Raw genomic sequence first — 15,305 nt, forward strand, 5'->3', positions numbered from 1 at the left:
TGAGTTGAAACGCTCCAAGGTGCTCCAAGATTAATTTTTTGTTGTTGTTGCTATAAAAATAATTATAGGCATTATGTACTGGTGTGTGTCTCACAGTGGCAGGGGATCAGAGCAGCCTGACCCAGGGTTTGAACCAACTCATAGTTGGGTGTGTCTGTGAGGACTGAGAACCTGGTACAGTTGAAGCATGAATGCATTCAGGCTTCTTGTTTTCATTGGTTGGTTTAGTGAAGGTGGGTTTGGTTTGGTTTTTTGTTGTTTTGTTGTTTGTTTTTTTTTTTCATTCCTCTAGATGAAAATAGGTGATGGAAAACAGTTGAGCAGGTTTCACTTCTGCTCTCACTCAGGGCTCCAGGCTGGGGGTGTTTGGAGGCCACCACAGTGGTGGGGCATCAGTGTCTGCCTGGGGCTGATTCCTCTTGGGCTCACCTGGTCCCTCATTCCCTCCCAGAAACACAAGGAGTTGGAGAAACATCTTGTTTTATCATGGCATTGTTAAAGGTGGAAAAGACCTCTGAGTTCATTGAGTCTGATCATTAACTCAGAGCTGCCACCTATTTCTTGTCACCCCCATGGGGTGCAGAAGTGGACTGAGAGATCTGGGGACAGGAGAAGGCTCTGGGGAGACCTCAGAGCCCCTTTCAGTGCCTCAAAGGGCTACAAGAGAGCTGGAGAGGGGCTTTGGAAAAGGGATGGAGTAACTGGACAAGGGGAATGATGTCCCACTGAGAGAGAGTACAGTTAGATGGGATATTGGGAAGAAATTCTTCCCTGTGAGGATGAGGAGGGCCTGGCACAGGTTACCCTGAAAAGCTGTGGTTGCCTCATCTCTGGAAGTGTCCAAGACCAGGGAGATTCCCTTGGAGGGTGTGTGCATTGATGCCTTTGAGGGACTACCCCAAAACAGAGGCCAGACAAAATTAAGGGAATAAATAGCAGTATATTTATATTTATTGAAGGGCCTTCAGGTACATTTAGAGCAGACAAAGCCCCTCAAAAGGTCATGGTTTTCACACTTTTATAAGTTTGGTCCGTTTGCATATTGGGGGTTCATCTTCCAATTACAGCTTCAGGTAATGAAGTAAGTTACCCCACGTTTTCTCCCCCCAACTCACTTTTGTTTAGATTTCTCAGGCCTGAGGCAGTGAGGTATCCTTGATTCCCAGGCCTGGAGAGGAATTGTTGTGTCTGACCAAAATGGGGAAGCAGCAGCTCACACTGTGTGTGGAGTTTGGAGTCACACACTAAAGAACTGCAGGATTACAAATCTGTGGAGAATATAAAATCTAAAATTAAAAAAAATAAATGAAAAAGCTAAAATTTTAAGGCATCACATTGTCCAGTGGTTGTGGGATTGTCAGTGCATGCCAAGGTGAAGGTCACCTCCTGGGGATGTGGGAATCTTGGGCCAGCTCTGCTGGGTGCCTGGGAGCCCCTGGGTTTCAGCTCTCAGGTTCTGGAGGTGGCTGGGCTTGGGTTTGGCTGGCAGAGTGTGGCTGGAGGCTCTGCACCCCCTGGGTGGTTCAGGAGGACAGCTGGGAGCAGATGAGTGTGGGATTTGGATTGGTTTCCTAGAGCGTTGCAGGCTGTAAAGTACAACAGGTTAATAGGAAATATGGTCTGAAAGTTACAGTCCCCAGTGGGGCTGTATGGGGCTTCTGGCAGGGCATTTTATGGGATGGTTGGACTTCTGTGTCTTGGATTTGGAGAGGGCAGCTCCTGAGGAATATTTTTTTAGGCAGGCTGAGTGTAGGAATTAATGCAGCTGGAGCCACCTGCAGCAGGGAAATTGTGTTTCCAGGGCTGCTTGCTTGGTGTTGGACTGAGAAGTTTGAGGGACAAGCCACTTTGATGTGGGAATTTGTGCAGAAAAATTTGCATTTTGGGGTGCTGAGTGAACTGCTGGACATAAGGGAAGAGATTGCTAGTCTGGATCCAAATCACTAATTACCTTTTTTTTTTTTTTTTTTTTTTTTTTTTTTTTTTTTTTTTTTTTTTTTTCCTGTATTGTGCTCCTTGGGCTGCTGCTGAAAACCCACAGAGCTCCCTGCAGAAGAGGGTAAGTCATGGGCTGGAGGTGGTAGTACCTGCCTTGAGTCTGGGTGGAGGGTGTTGGGGACAAGGAAGAATTTGGGGAAGGAATTCTTTGGGGTCTCTTAACCTTATTTTTAATCCCAGAGAAAGCTGGGCTGACAGTAGAGCTTCCCTGGGATGGTGAGGCCACCTCTGTGAATAGAAACACAGAGGATTTGGTTTTGGTAGCTAAAAACAGACCCAGTAAAACCAGGGCAGTGCCAGAAATGAAAGCATTTCATTGTAGAGAGAGCCCCCACTGCAATGCCACATGTCCTCCCCAATGCCCTCGGCCCTGAAGCTGTTGGTGGAGGGTTAAAAAATATAATTTCTAGATTGAGTAATATGTAAGGGGAGGAAAGTAGAGAAGGTACAACTGGAACTTGACGCAGCTAGCTGGGAACAAGCGTCAGTTTCTGTAAACAGCTCCATGCTATTGTTTTAACCAAATCAAGTGTGGATCAGGGTAGAAGCGTAGGTATGATTTAAGATAGTAACTAAGGAATAGGATAATCAGTATCTAGGGGTGGGGGTTAGTTAACATGTGTATAATTTAAACTATAAAAATCACGAATCGACTCTGTATGCTTTGGACATCAGATTTGGGTGTATTATCACCCCGGTGTCCCGCGCGCTGGAATAAAGAACCGCATATGATCGCCTCTGTGTGGTTCTATGTTTTCCTACGCTAACAAAGCCAGCAGGGCTGTGGTTCTGTGGGTCTCAGGGCCTCAGGGGTCTACCTGGGGTTTTTTTGAGCACTGACTGTGCTTGGCTTCATGTTTTCCCACCAGGGAAGTCCCTCTGGGAGTTGGTGCTGGAGCAGTTTGAGGACCTCCTCGTCCGCATCCTTTTGATGGCAGCTTTTCTGTCCTTTGTAAGTACCCAGGGCTTGGGGTGGCACCTCCTGGGGCACACAGGGCCTCAGGTGACATCCAAAGGGGAAAGGAGGGCAGGTGCCTGTGGATGAAGGAGATGCAGCAGCAGAGCAGTGGTTTCTAGGGCATAGGGGCAATATCATTGCATCTGCCTAAAGGTGGGACTGGAGGATTTTCAGTAATGCTGATCCATCCAAAGGTGATATCAAACAGCTCCCTGGGCTGCCTTCTGCCAGTGCAGGGCTGTTCTAGGCTGATGATTTGAGCCTGGTTTGCAGTGCCCCAGTATTGAACTGTCAGTTCAGTTTTGCCCACAATCTGCTTTGGGAGCAACTTTGCATGAGGAGATGGAGATGGTTCCCATCAAGGTGCTGGAGAACAACTGATTTTTTGAGTGTGTGTTTGGCACTAGGATGGCAAAGCTGAGACTCCTGCCTCTTCCTTTCAGATGTGCCTCATGGGTAGATAAGGGGGAAGGCTGGTCCCTTGTGGGGTTTAACACATTCCCAAAACATGCAGTGAAGTGAATGCAGGTAAAGCAGGTGTGGAGCCCTGTGCTGAGGTCAGGTCCTTGTGGCAGTGCCTCTGTGACAGAGCAGAGAGGTGTTGCTGTACTGACACAGTGCAGGTCAATGAGCAGTTAAATGGAGTGGAAATATTCGTGTGTGCTTCATTTGTGCTGTGCTATGAAGCCTTTGTGGGGTGGAGAGGGGGCTCAGGGTGGTAGGAGCTACAGGGTCAGCCCCTGCTCTGCAGAGCTGCTCTTACTGCACTGATTATTCGTGTTCATCACTGACCTTCTGCCAGGAGGGGCTGCAGTGCTGCCTGGTCTCCCCATTCATCAGCTCATGGCCCTGGTCTCCCCATGGTGCTCTAAACACAAAGAGAGAGGCTCTCCTGGTGCAAACACTCACCCAGGCATCGCATGGCTCTTTGCTCCAGCCCCACTTGTTCAATGCATCAGCTCATCCCAGCAGAGCAGTGGAGGCTCCAGCAGTGGGATGTGGAATTCCACTCTCTGAACAAGCCATGTGGGTCTGGCCACCCCCAGGTCGTTTCCTCTCCAGCAAATAACCACCTGTTGTTTGGCTCTTGTTTCCATCTTTCTTCTTAAAACGTTGCTGCTCTTGTTTGAAACCCACTGTGCTCCTTCTTTTCTCTTGCCCCCAGATCCTGGCGTGGTTTGAAGAAGGAGAGGAGACCACGACGGCATTTGTGGAGCCCGTAGTCATCATCATGATCCTGATTGCCAACGCTGTGGTGGGCGTGTGGCAGGTGAGGCACAGCCCCCCCGCCTGCCCTCGGGGTCTCTGCTCCACGTGGCTGAGATTCCTCATCTAAAGGTCTGGTGCCTTCATGCCCTTGAAAACTCATTTTCCAAAGGTTTGGTTTTCATGTTGGCTGTGCTTCCCCATGCCCCTGCACACCTATATTCAACCAGTGGCTGCCTCTTGGCTCGTTCTTTCAGTCTTCCTCTGGCAATTCTTGCAGGTTGGAGCTTATCTTGCAGTTATCCAGGCAAAAAGTGCTTGTCCTCCAGGGCCAAATGCATTTTCCAAGGGCAGGTCTTTGCTCTGTCTATCAGAAAGCCACAGTGGCTGCTGCCCCTCACCTCACTCTGTCCCTCCTGGGGATGAGCAAATCCTCCAGCCAGTGATGCTCCTCTTTTGTATCTATTCATTATAAGAATGAATCTGCAGCTTGATCTGAGGTGAGGTTGCTGGATGAGGAAAAACACAGCTGGTTGGGATACACTGATTCCCAAACCAAGAAGGAGATGATCAGCCCCAAAGATGCAGGCAGTGTCCAGGATCTGGTGTGGTTTAAACCAGCTGGAATCATTTTGCAGAGATGAAGAAGACGTGGTGCTTGTCCCATCCGTGGTGTGAAACGGATTCCAGAGCCAGGGCTGGGCTTTGGGTTTTCCTGCCTTTGCAGCGGGTGGGGAAGGAGCCTGCTGGCACCAGCAGCTCTGGCACCAGCAGCTCTGGCACCAGCAGCTCTGGCACCAGCAGCTCTGCCCCTCTCTGTGGCAGGAGAGGAACGCTGAGAGTGCCATCGAGGCGCTGAAGGAGTACGAGCCCGAGATGGGGAAGGTGATCCGCGCCGACCGCAGCGGCGTGCAGCGCATCCGCGCCCGCGACATCGTCCCCGGGGACATCGTGGAGGTGGCAGGTAGGGGCTGTCACCCCAGGGCCTGGGGCTGCTGGGGGGGTGCTGCTGGCCAGGGGGGGCCCCAAAGGCTTTGCCTGAGCATCAGAGAACGGCAGAAAAGAGAAAGCAGCATCCGTTTCTGACGCAGGCTTTGTGTCTCGGGAGGGTTTTCCCTTTTTCTGGAAGAACTGGGAGAAGTTTTCATTTTCCGCCAAGATTTTCTCTTTCTGGGAGCGCCTCTCCCACGCGCAGCCCCGGACAAGGCGTGGGTGAAGGGCCAGTGCTGGGTGCTGCTGCAGGCAGCCGTGTGGGAGGGCTTCCCTGGGAGCTGGGGCTGCTTATCCAGGGAGGCTGAGAGGAGAGGGGATGGGCTGCAGGCTGCTTCTGCTCTGGGGGGGTTGTACCCCCCCAGCCCTCCTGTTGCACTCAGCAGAGCTTGCCTGGGGTGCTGCTGCCTGCCCCGGCAGAGCTGAGGAGGATGCATTCCAATTATTCCATTCTGTTTGTTCCTAAAATGATGCTGTAAACCCCCAGAGCCACAAAACTAATCCTCTCCTTTCCTCCTTGTGGCCCTGGTGGTGGAAACATGCTGCAATCCCTCCCGTGCCCAGCCAGCTTGCTGTTATTTATGTCTTCTAGTTGGGCTTCAGCTGGAAGATGAATACAAAAATAATGGAGGTGGGATCAAGCCAGCCAGATCCTCAGCTGGGTGAGCTGGCAGCACTCCCAATCCAGCTCTGGCAATGCAGTCCGGCTGCTGACCTGGCCTTTAATTAAATTAATGAATTATTAATAGAATTCTGCCATCTTTCCCCAAATCAAGCGCATACTGCCTGCCCATCAGCAGCCCAATATTACTTTTTAATGGCCCAATCAGCATTGCGACTGGAGCGGAAAGAGCTGAGCTCCCTGGAGGAGTTTTGCAAATTATTGGCAAATTGTGGGTTGAGGAGGTCATGGAAAGTGGTGAGGGTGTTGTCAGGCGCCTGATAGGAAAGCACACCACGAGGAAAAGCTTTGAACCTGCAGTGGACATCCAGGTGATGTCCTGGATGTGTGACAACACAGGCAGGAGGGACTGGCTGCTGTTTGCATGTGCAAATGCAAAAAGTTTGGCAGTAGGGAGCAGGAAACCTGTTACAGCGAGACAAGGAGGGGGTGGTTGGAAGTTGGCAGGCTGCTCAAACCCAGCTGAGTTCTGCCCATTTGTGACAAGGCCATGGAAGTGTGTCGTGGTAGAGGCAGCTTTTGTCTTTCCCAAAAAGTGCAGGCAGGGCATCTCTTCGGGAGCTCCATGGGTTGCTGTGACCCCTGTGGTGCTCGGGCAGTGCCAGTGGCCATGGCCAGGCAGTGTCCTCCTGTTTTCCTCTCCTTCTCCTGGGTGATTTGTGGTGCTGGGGGGATCAGCACGTGTTCAGTACCCGGCTAATGGCTGGGCCAGGTCTCTTCTGTGCCTTGGGATAATAATGCCTTGTGCACCCTGGAGCAAGTGCCACCCCTGTGGCACCAGGGCTCTCTCTGTGCCTGGATGTTGCAAGAGTCTTCCCCTGCAGGTTTAGTTCGTGTTTGCAAGCCCTCCTGCCTTTCCCAGGGAGGAGTGTAGGAATGCACCCCACACCCCAGCAGGTGTTCCCATATAGGGAAAGGTTTAAGACTCACCCCTTGCTGTTCTTATAAGATAAAGGACCCAGAAACCTCTTTGCTGTCCTGGCAGTAATTGGCTCAATGGCAACACGAAAACACTGATAGGTCTCTTTACCTGTTCCTCAGAAATGTAGCTATTCTCTGTTGGGCTGTTTGCCAAAAAACCCACCTAAATCATCCAATACTTGAGGGAGAGCACGAGGCTCCTCAGTGCATTTTTATGGTGTTGCAGCAGGTGTGTGGGACCTGTCCCTGCACTGTGAACAGCTTTGTTCTTTTGTTTTGTATTATTTTCTTTTTTAATTAAAACCTTTTTGCTTTTTCAAGACACACTCCATCATGCTGTCTCACAAGTTATTTCAAGCCATTTTCTGTGAGGTGCTGGACACCCTAGGAGGTATTGAACCCTCACAGAGCTGAATACACCTGGCTCTTCGAGAAATTCAACAGAGGAGCTTTTTGCTCCCTCTAAGATGCTCCAGCCCTCTTGAACAGATGCTGAGTCTGAGTCTGTGCACGGAGCAGATGTTTTGGGGAGTCTGTGCAGGCAGCCCCCAGCTCAGTGACCCCAGCTGGGTGTGACAGGGGGCAGGGGAGGTCTGGCTGGTGGCAGATGTTGCTGCTGCGTGCTGGAGCCTTGGGATGCGCAGCTGGAATAAGTGGCTGGGTGGTGGAGCGGGGCCAGCCCCTTCCCGCTGTGCCGGGGGGTTTACGAGCCCCGGGAGGAAGCACTCGTTAAACTCTGGGATTTGGAGCAGGGTTAGAGCCAAGCTGGCAGCGTTGTGTGAGGGATGTGAGGGGCTGGGAGCCAGGGCTCCCTCGGCCTCAGTATTTCCAAAGTGTCAGAACATGGTTGTGTCCAGCTGATAACGGAGCAGGAGGAAGAAACCCAGTGGGAAAAGCAGCTTTAAATGTGGTGGGTTTTGTTGGATTTTTTTGGGTTTTTGTTTGATTTTTTAAGAAGCTCTAGTGCCTTGGAGGGTGGTGTTGGATGGCTGGCAGAGAATGGGGCAGCTTTCACCTGTGCCCACTGTGCCATGCCAGGAGAGCCAGGGATGGTTGTTTGTCTTGGGCACAGAAGATTTTCCACTGTTAACAGCTCCCAGTTGGCCCAGAGAAACCTGAATGAGGGTTGAGGCTGGCATTAGGAAGCTCGGATTGCTTCAACATGGGGATGTTCTGGGTTTTTTTGCAGGAAAGAGGCAAAATGAGGGAGTTTGCAGGGAAGAGGAGAGACAGGGACATGGTGGGGAAGGGGATGCAGCACAGCAGGCAGGGCACCACCAGGGCTTGGCTGAGGGCAGACTTGAAAATTACAGACAGACAAAATTAACCTTTAACAAAGCTTTAAATGCAGAAATGAGGTATCCCAGGGCAGGACCCTTTGCCAGGAGCTGGACCCTCATTGCTCCAGGCTGGGTGCTGCTGTGCAGGGGTTTGCTGTCCCCATTCCCGGGGTGTTGGGTGCTGCCAGTGCCACCTGCCAGAGCTGCTCTGCTCCTGTCCTTGCAGTTGGTGACAAGGTGCCAGCAGACATCCGGATCATCGAGATCCGCTCCACCACCCTGCGGGTCGACCAGTCCATCCTCACAGGTGCGTGTGGGGCACAGGCAGCTTCCTCCTGCTGTAGTCCTGGAGGCAAATTTTGGAACTTTGCTGGGGTGGGAAGGGGTGTCAGAGCAAGATTTAGATGATGCTTGGACCTTCCCAGGTCCTCAAAGTCACGGCATGGGTGAGATGTGTCTGGTGCTTGGGTGTCCTTCCTGCAGAACACCAAGCCTGGGGCTTTCCTGTGTGATGTGTGGGGTTTGACATCCCCGTGGTGGATGTCTGGGTAGTTTGGTGGCAGAGTGCTGCTCTGGAGCGCTGTGGGGCGTTGTGATGCAGGCTTGGAACAGGGGTGAGCTGAGCTGGAGAGGGAACATGGCTGGTCCATCTCTCCCCTCTTGTCTTGGCAGGGGAGTCTGTGTCGGTGATCAAACACGCTGACCCCATCCCTGATCCCCGGGCTGTCAACCAGGACAAGAAGAACATGCTTTTCTCTGTGAGTCCCTTACACCTGTCTCCACCTCTCCTGTGGTTCTCCAAAGTGCAGAGGCTGGTGGATGTGCAAGATCTCTGAGCAGAGAAAGGGAGTGCATGCATAAGATCTGAATCCATAAAAAGAGCCCCAAATCCATAAAAATAAGAAGCTGCTTCATTTGGATTTCATTTGGGCTGTGGCACATAAGGCCTTTAAATACCTTGGGCAATCTCAAAGCGCTTTTTTTTCCGTCAAGTAGGATGCGTTATAGATGGGGAAGAGGTTTGTGGTTGAGCCTGGAGCTATTGCAAATTTGGGTTTCCTCGTTTTGCATGTTCTTCTCCAGCAGAAGTCAAGTCCTCGAGGGGTTACAGCTCTCAGGAAGGGCTCTCCTGCTCCTTAGGGTGGGTTTATATAAAAACCCAAGATGTCCCATTTTCCCCTTAACCAAGCCCTCATGTTCTCCTTTCACAATGAGCAACCCACAAAGAGGTTTCATGCCCACACACCCCTCTGCTCCTCTCCTCCCCTCCCAGGGCACCAACATTGCAGCTGGGAAGGCCGTGGGGATCGTCATTGCCACGGGGGTGTACACCGAGATCGGGAAGATCCGCAACCAGATGGTGGAGACCGAGCCGGAGAAGACGCCCTTGCAGCAGAAGCTGGACGAGTTCAGCCAGCAGCTGTCCAAAGTGATCTTCCTGGTGTGCATCGCCGTCTGGGTCATCAACATCAGCCACTTCAGCGACCCCGTGCACGGCGGCTCCTGGTTCCGCGGCGCCATCTACTACTTCAAGATTTCGGTGGCGCTGGCGGTGGCCGCCATCCCCGAGGGGCTGCCTGCTGTCATCACCACCTGCCTGGCGCTGGGCACGCGCAGGATGGCCAAGAAGAACGCCATCGTCAGGAGCCTGCCCTCGGTGGAGACCCTGGGCTGTACCTCCGTCATCTGCTCCGACAAGACCGGCACGCTCACCACCAACCAGATGTCCGTGTGCCGGGTGAGAGCCCCTGGGCTGGGCTCTGCAGGGGCAGGGGGGATGCTGGAGAGCACCCCACGCTGTGGTGATGGGCTGTGTGTCCCAGCAGAGCTGTGTCACCTCAGGAACCTGGGGCTGGGCAGGGGAGAGGGGTGATAGGAAGCGCCGAGGTTCTCCTAGCCAGGGTCAGTCAGGGTCAGGGTTTTTCTTGGCTTGGGTGTAATTAGAAAACTCATTTTTATCAGCACGCCATTGTGGAGGTGCTGTGTTGCAGTCTCATTTCAGGGGTCACTTTCCAGGGAATGTGGGTTTCTTCCTGCTGGGATGTGACGCTGAGATGGAGTTCCTGGAGATGCTGATGCAGTCAGCCTCCTCTGCTCTCATGCTCTTTCCCCCCTGTTTTTAACCTAACCAGTGAGAAATCCTGGAGCATGCAGAATTACAAAGTCTGGAGCCATGAAAAGCATTTCTGATGGAGGGAGCGCTGGGGTGGTTTGTGGAGAGTTTGGAGGCTCCTCATCTGCCAGAGAGTTTTGTTCCTACATGGCTGGCCGTGTGGAGAGGTGACCTGTTAGGAAAGCCTGGACCATCTGAGTACTCCTCAGTTTTCCCATTAATCCATGAGTGGCAGGAAAGCATTTTACATGGCTTTGGCGTGTTGTTTTTATAGGAGAACCTTGGAAAATGTGTTGCTGTGGGAAAACAGGGACCTGGCCAATGTCCCTCCTCTCTGACACGCAGATAGAGTGGTGGGAAGCTGTGACAGTGCTGCAAACCGGCCACGGGCTTTGGCCACTGGTTAGCTCAGCACAAACTGCAGAGGAATGGAAATGTCTGGTATTTCTGCCCTGTGAATGATACAGAACAAGACAGGGCTGGAACAAAGTAGGGACAAACTGTCCATGTCTCAGTGAGGAGGAGGTTCCCACTAGCCCCATTTTCAGAGCCAGTGATGCAGCAAAGCAAGGACAGGGTGACCCCAGTGCTTAGTGAGCTGTGCCCACTGCAGGAGGAGAAGGAGGAGTGACCATGCCTTCCCAAACCCCTCCCTGCCAGAGGGAATGCTCTTTGAACTTGGGAAGTGCCACCATCCCCTGCAGTGTGGCACAGTCAGGAGAGTGATACTGAGGCAGGGACAGGGACAGAGTGGGGCAGTGGCATACAAGGGTTTTGGGATCAATTGGTGTTGGCAATAACTCAGCAATAATAAAACTCAGAATAAACTCAGCAACTTCGCAAAAAAAAAAAAATCAGTTAAGAAGTCAAAGTATCCTCCAGCCCCTCTGCCCATAACCCCGTCCCAACATCTGTTTATTCACTTGGCTGGATCCTGGCTCCCAGGGCAGTCCCTGGGAGGAGGGCTGGTCCCAGCACACACAGCCAGGGCTGTTAATGTTTAATGGACAGGGATTCCCGTGCTGACGTGGGCAGGACAGCGCTGTCAGTGGCAGGTGGGTAAATATTTGTGCTGGGCAGCCTTGGCGTGCCTGGGACACGCTCCTGTGCCAAACAGCCAGCTCAGCCATGGGGCTGAACAGCCAGAAAACCCTATCAATAACCTGGGAAAATGTATTAATTGTGATTTCATCAGCTTGCCCATTAATTGGGTGAGCAGGCTGCAGGGCCTGCTGCTGAGCGGGGTCTGCTCACTGTCTCACTGCTGGCATCAGGTCTGTCGAGCTGTGCAGTGACTCCTGAAAGGTTTCAGTCTGCTTGCAAACCCTCAGCTGGGTTTCAAGAGCTGTGCTGTGTCTCTGGTGCTGGGTCTCATGGCCAGGGTGCTGCCGGAGCCAGCACAGCAGGGCCCAGGTTGTCAGCAGGGGTGAATCTGTGCCTCCCAAAGCCGCCCAAAATGAGGTGTTTTGTGCTGGGGACTTCATCCACCCATGACTGAGACTTGGGTGCTTTTGCTGTGGCCTCAAGTCCACCCAGGGTTACAGGAACCAAGCCACAAACCCGCTTGGTAAGGCAGAGTAAAGCTGTGCTTTGTGTCACCGTGTGGTCAGCTGGGGGTCTCTGGGATCACCATCTCCCCCAGGCCGTGGAGGAGCCAGGAACAGCCTCCCCTCAACCATGAAATAACCACAGAGCTGGGAGCAGTGGGAGCCTGGCAGGGGGAGAAAGAACACAGAAGCATCACAGCTCTCTCTGTGTCACATGTTTAAATCACTCTCCTAAAACCTGCAGCACCCTTTTATGCATCCTGCCTTAACTTTCTGGGAAGGTGGCATTTGAAAATCAGGACCCAAAACAGGGATGTGGGCTCGGGGTGAGGGGGAAGGTGCTGGCACCCCAAGTCTGCGAGGAGGTGATTAGTGATACCTGGCTGTCTTTGAGATGGCTGCTGGTGTTTTGGGGAACAAGAGCAGAAAGGGGTTTATTTTCCACAAAGCTTGGACATGCAAACTCCCATCCCTGGTGCAGCTGCCCGGGCACTGTTGGCTTTGCACTCTCCAGGGCACTGTGCCTTGGCTCAGCACTGCTGTCTGTCTGAACCTGTCACTAATTACTGGGAGACCTGGCTGGGGGTCCCCAGGGGCTGTGCCAGCTGCCAGTGGGTCCCTGTTGGCTGGGGCTGCTTCCAGTGCAGGAGGAAAAGTGGTGCTGATCCGTGGGTTGATTGATGGAATAGTGACTGAGATTACAGCTCTTGCCATTCCTGCCTTGTCTGCCTCTTGATGAGGAGTCCTTTTAGAGACACTACAGAAAATACAGAGTAGTGGAGATGAATCCTTCACACCTGTCCTCCTCACAAGCCCACAGCTGCTGCCATGTGCTGCCCCAGGGCTGGGCAGGATCCACGGGACAGGAGAGGAAGAGAGATGCTGGAACCCTCTGGGAGAAGGGTGCACTCTTCATGAGTGTGTAGTTATATTTTCCTTCCAGCCTCTCTGTTGCATTAAAACCCAAATTACTGGCGTGGCTTTGAAAGGTTCAGGGCAGGGGGAAGCCCTGGGGTGCTGCTGGCTGTGTTCTGGAGCTGCTGGACACTGTGGCACTGGTCACAATAGACTGGGCAGCCCCTCTGTGAGCCTGACTTGTCAGCAGCCCCCAGCCGAGCTGCAGCATTCCCACCTCTTTCTACTGCTCCTAATATTATTTATATTATTTTTGTGATGGAAACTTTAGTTCTACTCTTAACTGCTTAAGACACAGCTATTTCCTCTGGACTGTTTCCACTGCCCACAAACCTGCCCACTTTTCAGGTGGAAATCTGCCAAAACATGGACAGGCTGGGAGAGCTGGGCTCTGCAGCCTGGAGAAGAGAAAGCTCCAGGAAGACCCCAGAGCCCCTTCCAGTGCCTAAAGGGGCTCCAAGAGAGCTGGAGAGGGACTGGGGACAAGGGCCTGGAGCAACAGGACAAGGGGCAATGGCTATAAGCTGAAGGAGGAGAGATTTAGATTAGATATGAGGAGGAAATTCTTTGCTGGGAGGGTGGGAAGTCCTTGGCACAGGGTGCCCAAGGGAGGCTGTGGCTGCCCCTGAATCCCTGGAAGTGTCCAAGCCCAGGCTGGACAGGGCTTGGAGCACCCTGGGATAGTGGAGGGTGTCCTTGCCCATGGCAGGGGGGTGGGATGAGATGAGTTTTAGTGTCCCTTCCAGCCAGAATCATTCTGTAATCCTCTGATCACACCAAAACCCTGCAAACACCTCTGCAGGGCCCTGGCTGCCCCCTGCTCAGTCAGTCACGCAAGCTGGGAGCAGCAGGAAATTTGATACAACCTCTGGTTTCTGTGGGTTATGTAGCACTTTTTTTAAAAGGCATGGAAAAATAAAGAGCTTGGAAATTTTTTTTATTTCCCTTTTCCCCTTTTTAATAAGAAGGACGCTATTGTGAAAGCAATAATTGTTTTGTAGCCATGAGCATTTGAAAACAAACAGACCCATATCAGGCAAACCCATCAGTGGCTGGGGTGGGTGCTTTCAGCTTTTTTAATAAATGAGTCTGGTTGGTGTTTCAGGAGTCCATTTCCTGCAGAGGCCAGGAGATTTTGGCCCTCTGGAAGGCTGATGGCATTGGGTGTCTCAAGAAAAAGATGATGGGTGCTTAGCCTTTGAAGGTTCCTTTTGATGTTGTCTCAGACTGGGGGCATCACTGCAGGTTCTGGGGCTGTCCCCTCTGGGGGGTTGTTATCAAAGGAAATAGGATGTGGTTTTGCTTTCTTTCTTGAGTTTACACCCACTGCCAGAGGACCTGGGACACCTCTTGTGCAGCACTTCTGCTCCTTGTTTTCTTCAAAACCTTTCAGGGATGCTGCTGGGCCTCCATGGTGGGCCCTGGGAAAGGACCTGAGGGCATTATCCCAATAAACAGGATATCTGCAAACAGCTGGGCAGTCACAGGGAGATTGTTTGGGGCTCAGAACAGGAGATGTGTGCTTTGAACCTGCTCATTTGCCTAAGCCTGTGAAACAGGGAGGTGAGAAAACCAAACCCACTGGGGTGTCCTGGTGCTAAACGTGCTGGGAGTGTGCTGCCCTGAACGTGCCCTTAATGCTTGCCTTGGCCTTAAGTTCATACCTGGGGACACCTCCTGTGTGGGGGAGGCTCACACCTGCCAGCGTGGTGTCCTTGTATTATTAACAATAATTAACAATAATAGCAAATTAACCTCTGTTTGTTGCCAGAGGAAACGTGGAAGGCAGAGAAGTGGGTGGTAACCTGAGCTGTTGCATCCCTGGTGCTGAGTGATGCCTGCTGATTTCTCCAGCATCTGTTGCTTCCCTCTTCTGGGAACAACTCAAATAACCAGAGGAAAATAAATAGAGGAAAAAACAATTATTTTGAGACAGGGTGGAGCAGGACAATTTTCCCTGCACCTGCTTTCTGGAGGCACTCAGCAAGTTCACAGAGCTGGGGAGAGCAGCACTTCTCTGCAGCCAAATTAAATCCTGGCTCCTCCCTGCAGCCAGGGAAATGCATTTGCCAAACCAGTTTTATTTATTTATTTATTTATTTATTTACTTATTTATTTGTTTATTATGTTGCTTTTTGGCTTCAATGGGGGTCATGAATAACGAGAAGCAGAAATTAGCATCTCTGAACTGTCTCTTTGGCTGGGGTCAGGCCCTACCCTTGTTCCCAGGGGATGCTGCCCTCAAAGGTGGGCTGTGCTGGGAGGGGACAAGGGGGGACTGGGAGAGCTGGGGGAGAGGGGAATTTTATTTCAGAGTTTGAGGGATTTGTCTCGTGACAGCAGCAAAAGAGATACTGGAAGGATTTTGAAAGGCAAAAATCACTAAAAACAGAGTGTGGGGGACTTTAATGGCTCACTGGGGTTTTATTACTGAGCTGTGATCCCAGTAAGGCACAAGGCCAGTGGCTGAGAGCTGGCTGGGAAGGGGTGGCAGATCCTGCCCTGCAGAGGCTTTTCAGGGCAGCCAGGGCAGGAGTGGAAACCCTGACCCAGCTCCTTCTCTGCTCCAAGAAAAACACAGGCACCTTCTTAAGAACAGGCTTGGCATCTCTCCTCTCCCAGGGAAGGAAAGAGCTGGAGGTGAACATGAAAAAGGCAGAGGAGAGCTGGAAGGATTTGGGGACAGCCAGGAGTA

The 15,305-nt window shown here is 52.1% G+C and overlaps 1 protein-coding gene across 10 annotated transcripts in view; it reads left to right on the forward strand.

Annotated features, from left to right (window-relative positions):
- ATP2A3 (ATPase sarcoplasmic/endoplasmic reticulum Ca2+ transporting 3) overlaps nt 1–15,305 on the forward strand; it is a 55,220-nt gene that overhangs the window by 18,596 nt on the left and 21,319 nt on the right. For all 10 annotated transcript variants that reach the window (XR_010081033.1, XR_010081034.1, XM_063402424.1 and 7 more), the window contains exons 2-8: nt 2,042–2,059; nt 2,868–2,950; nt 4,122–4,226; nt 4,988–5,126; nt 8,262–8,342; nt 8,708–8,793; nt 9,309–9,773. Coding sequence is in view for 8 of the 10 variants with exons in the window: in XM_063402424.1 (XP_063258494.1) it covers nt 2,042–2,059; nt 2,868–2,950; nt 4,122–4,226; nt 4,988–5,126; nt 8,262–8,342; nt 8,708–8,793; nt 9,309–9,773 (977 nt within the window). In the remaining 2 variants the exon portion in view is untranslated. The remainder of the gene's footprint in view (nt 1–2,041; nt 2,060–2,867; nt 2,951–4,121; nt 4,227–4,987; nt 5,127–8,261; nt 8,343–8,707; nt 8,794–9,308; nt 9,774–15,305) is intronic.

Source organism: Prinia subflava, chromosome 8, assembly GCF_021018805.1.
Source record: "Prinia subflava isolate CZ2003 ecotype Zambia chromosome 8, Cam_Psub_1.2, whole genome shotgun sequence".
NCBI classification, from domain to species: Eukaryota; Metazoa; Chordata; class Aves; order Passeriformes; family Cisticolidae; genus Prinia; species Prinia subflava.